This window comes from Pteropus vampyrus, unplaced genomic scaffold (genome assembly GCF_000151845.1).
Source record: "Pteropus vampyrus isolate Shadow unplaced genomic scaffold, Pvam_2.0 Scaffold254, whole genome shotgun sequence".
Lineage (NCBI taxonomy): Eukaryota > Metazoa > Chordata > Mammalia > Chiroptera > Pteropodidae > Pteropus > Pteropus vampyrus.
Window position 1 is genome coordinate 1542837 of NW_011889035.1, and position 4832 is coordinate 1547668.

Genomic DNA, 4832 nt, shown 5'->3' on the forward strand with positions numbered 1-4832 from the left:
TTTCTTCAACTGAAGCCCAAAAGAGGCAATGATTGGTCTCTCCAATTTTCAGAGTGTCTTTCTCTCTAAATGCTATGACTGAGGATGGGTTCTGTGTGAATTCCTTAATGTTAATGCCAATTGAGCAGCATTTTACTTTAGGAAAAAAAAACAAATATGGTATCAGGAAATATAATCTGTTGAAATTAACTTCCACCAGTTAATAGAATTTCCCCAGGTACTATGGATTTCTTTTTTTTTTTTTTTAAAGTAATGTAAGAGTACTACAACACCCAATAATACACGGGCATGTTTAGATTGCAATGGCTTGAAATGCTATTTTCTAATGCACACGTCACACTGACTGACCTAAAATCATGTCCTCTCGGTGCCACTAAGCCCATAGAAGTATGCTGAGATTGAAAAGGAAAACAGGAGAGACCTCAAGATTTAGGACAGAAGGACTGCAGAAAAATAGCCATGGAGGAACTAAATGAATACTACAAGCCCCCTTATTCACTCTGGCATATGATTGAAATTGCACGTATTCAAGCAAATACCGTTGAATAAAAATAAAATCACAGCACTTACTATGTGGTCTTGCATTAGTATTTTTTCTGAAGGTACAACCCGGCCAGTCAAAGACATCTGGCATCCAAAATGCAGTCCCCAAGTTTCCAGCTCAAAACGAGCATCCTTGTTTCTGTTGAGAGTAGAGTTTTAGTCATAAAAGTATTTATTTTCTAAAAAAATTTTAATCATTAGAGACAGAACTATAACTTACCGAATTATTTAGAGACTGATTTTCTTTTGAGGATTCCCAACTTATATTCACTATTTTTTTTTTTATCTTGCCCAAAAGAATTATGGGTTGGCCGTGCCCATCTGCAATTTACAGGGATGGAAAAGCTTCCAGCATGGCACATTAGTTAGCAAAATGGGCCTTTGAGCCACACAGACCAGGGTTTAACTCCTTGAGCAAACTCTTAAATCTTTTTAAGCTGTGGTTTCTTTATTGGCAAAATGTAGGGATAAGAAAACTAGCTACTTCATAGATTTGTTGTAAAGACTGAATATGGCAATACATGGAAAGTACTACCAAGGCATCTGACACATTATTCCTGATAATAAACTTGTAAACAAAGAGATATTGTGAAGCCTCTGGATGTGGAGATGTCTTCTGGGAATATCTGAATTTGCTGCTTTGGAGTGGATGAAGGATGGTAAAGAAAGGGAACATAAGGACCTTATGCTTTAGAAGATTCATAGGATAGAAAGGGCAGTGGAAAAAGACTAAGAGGAGAATATTAGTATGAGCGATAATAAGGACTTTATATTTGCATAGTACTTTAAGTTTATAACTTAGTAAACCTTAATCATAGTTTATGTATTATCTCTTTGGTTTACGATATATGATTATCGCTGTCAAGCTGTAAGCTCCTCGAAGGGAACAACCATATTGACTTTGTATCCTGGCCTCTATTTCAGTAGCCAGTGCATGGTAAGCCAGGGACTCAAAAAAGACACTGATAAAATTCATGCTTTTATTTACCTATGAAAGCTTCCCCTCTCTCCCTGAGGGAGCTCAAACCTCTTTACCATTGATTCTCCGCAATGAGTCAGTATTTCCATGTATTCATGTTATGCCTGATCTGGTCACGTCAAATACTTGGAATTAACTATTTTCCTTCAGATACTATCTGTCCAAGATGAGATGGATGAGATAACCACTGGTCAGGACACTGGGCTGAAATAAACGGTACTACTGGAAGGTGGTAAGTAGATGCGTCAGGAAGACTAATCCACAGCACGGTATAAGAGGAGAGAACCAGGGAAATGTAAGAATAAGCTATTCTTGAGTAGATATAACTCTGAGAAATGTCCAGGACATAAAGTGTGGCCATAAAATAGAAAACTATGAAACCACTAGCATAAAAATAGAAATGTACATTTATCATATGGAAACATTCAAGAAAAAGCAAGTTACAAAACATGATGTACATACTTTGCCATTTTCCTAAAGAGAACAGGATTATATGCATTTGAAAACATCTGAAAGAATATACATCATTCATTCATTTATTAAACAAATCTTTACAGAGGATACACACACCTTTTTTTGTAAATTTTCAAATTCCTCCTCCACATTTTTCATCTTTAAAGAAAAAAAGACCATTCTACAACAAGGCTGCCCAGTAGACATATAAAGCAAGCCATATATATAATTTTAAGATTTCTAGTAGCTTCATTAAAAAAGTAAAAATTAACAAGTAAAATTATTTTTTCGATATATATATTATTAACTCAATATATCCAAAATGTGATCCAATAGTTACATGAGGCTACAGTACTACACAGTGGAGTTTTGGGAGGTCAGAAGGAGAATCAGGGAGAGCTCGACTTTCCCATCACAGGTTAGAGCAAACTGTCACAAATGAGGGCAGAAACGCCACCTGAGAATGAGGTGGGCTGAACCGAAGGGCACAAAGGTATTCCTGAGTTTTAAAAAAACATAGTGGGGTTTCCTAATAACCAGTGTGCTGAGGCTACTCTATTCAGATTTGAACATTTCTGACCCTGAATATTGGGTGCCTGGAGCAATTGTTTTTTTTTGTTTTCTAAACTATAACCCTTTTCTTCATTCAGAATTTTATCCAGAGCCTCGATGTATTAAATGGATGAAAGCAGAGCTGTCTAGCTGAAGCAAGGTGGTACCTCTGCCAGCCTGGCTCTAACCCACCTCCCCTTGACCTGAGGCCTCTTGGATGAACCTCTGGCTCTGGACAACACAATTCAAAAGTGCCTTGCTCTGAATCAATAGGAATGAGACATTTTCATCAAGGAATGGAGAGTTTTATACATCATCCAATTGTATAAACTAGGCCCTGAAGCAGGGTGCACTCTGGTCCCAGAGAGGTGTCCCAGTACCTCTGGATGTCATCAGCAAGCCTGGCCAGGCGCTGCTGCCTTCCCAAAGGACTGAGACGCGTTTCTTCAGCTACAGCCTTCATCAGTTGGAAATCAGAGGTTACCTGGCTAGTTAGCCCTAGTAAATGGGAATGAAAACAAAGTGAAAAAATGAACAGTATACAATGTAACCCCAGCCCATCTAAGGGACAGTGTAAGCTTTTTTTTCACTTAAACTGAATCAGATTTAGCATCTGGATAGCACTGTCCGATAGAAATGCAAGCCACATACGTCATTTTAAATTTTCAAGTCACCACGTTATAAAAAAAGAAACAAATAAAATTATTTAAATAGCATATTAATAATTTAACTCAATATATTCCAAAATATTATCATTTCAAATGTAATCAATATAAAAATTTATTGAGCTACTTTCCCTTTTTTTCATATTAAGTCTTAGAAATCTAGTCTGTATTTTACACTTACAGCACATCTCCATTCAGTCCCTCAGTCACACTAGTCACATTTCAAGTGCCCCAAAAATACATGTGGCTACAGGCTATATGGAACTGTGCAGGTGTAGAATATCAGAACTCCACTAAGGATCAGCATCCCTCCTTTTAAGGATTATATCCTTATGAGTGTTTCTAATAGCAAAATAAACATACACACCATAACTGATTCAAGCAATTCAAAAATGTAAAAAGTAGAAAATCTGCCTCTCTTGGTCCCACCCTGTTAATCAAATGAGCATGAGTAAAACTACTCGAGACAGTTACTCAGATTCTACTAAATAGCGAAGATTAACTTCTGGAAGCTCATGCACAAAGAAAATAAGGATCATTTTGGCACAAACAGTACACCCCCCCAAAAATCAAAATCGCATCGCTTCCTAAACTAGTGAAGTTCAAAAAATGGTAAAGAGCAGCTTTGTTTTAGAAAACTATCTGGGGCTTATTTTACATTGAAGTAACAAATGGAATACATGAGAGAAAGGAAATTTATAACTTACTGTGCCAAGCATTTTCCAAATGGCACGTTATTCTCCCACTTTCTCTACTATCAAATGAATTATTTAAGGGACCGTCCTCAATCAATCAATGGGTTGAATTAATGCTCTGGCATTAAGCTAACTGAAGGAGGTTCTGCCCACTGCTAGAGATCAGGAGCCTATGATCAAGAACTGATAGAATATAAGACATAAACATTACCTGTTAGAAAGCACAGCTCAGGTATCAGGTGGGCCATCCGAGCCCCAGGGTTGTCATTTCTCTTGCTTTTCAACAGACTAACAAGCATCGGCTGATTTAGGTCAGATAGGGTAATATCATATTGCTACAGAATGCAAGATTAATGAGAGAAAAGTTAATATGGAAACACTGTAAAATGAGCCTCCTCGCTTATAAACAAGGTAATCCCAAAATGAACAGATAAGCAAATTTTTCAATGAAGAAAAAAAAAATCCCATGGTTTCCTACTCATTTCTACTTCTTCCCAGGCTCTACCTTTTATATTTGAGGGCCAGTTTTATGATTTTAATTATCTTTTATAGTGCAATGTCATTTTGCTTTGTTTTTAATCATTTCTCTGTTTTCTTCTGGGTTTCATCTGGAGTCGGAACCACCTCCAGTTGGCTCCACACACAGCGCAATGACCCCACGGAGCTGACCCAATGCCAGCATTTCCACTACTGATGACTGAGGCAAACTGTCCTGTGCATAACTAACTGGCTCTGAGCATCTGCATTCATTTAAAAATATCTATACGAAAGTTGAAGGCAAGGGTTATATTGAGCCAACCTCGGATTTCCCATAAGAGCATGACTGTCCTTAACTTTCAGGATTGCACGCAGCTGTGAAGTCTGACATATGTGAATCTGATCACTGGCTCTTCCACTTAATTGGACTGAGACACTGGAGAAGTTACTTACCTTTCCTCATTGATG

General features: G+C 37.5%; 1 protein-coding gene across 1 annotated transcript in view; it reads right to left on the reverse strand.

The window, feature by feature from the left end:
- Positions 1–4832, reverse strand: part of PIWIL4 (piwi like RNA-mediated gene silencing 4) — a 42265-nt gene that overhangs the window by 17988 nt on the left and 19445 nt on the right. Inside the window, exons 8-10 of the mRNA XM_011374774.1 lie at positions 4099–4222; positions 2908–3025; positions 571–682 (exon numbers count right to left, since the gene is read on the reverse strand). Of these exons, the coding sequence (XP_011373076.1) occupies positions 571–682; positions 2908–3025; positions 4099–4222 (354 nt within the window). The remainder of the gene's footprint in view (positions 1–570; positions 683–2907; positions 3026–4098; positions 4223–4832) is intronic.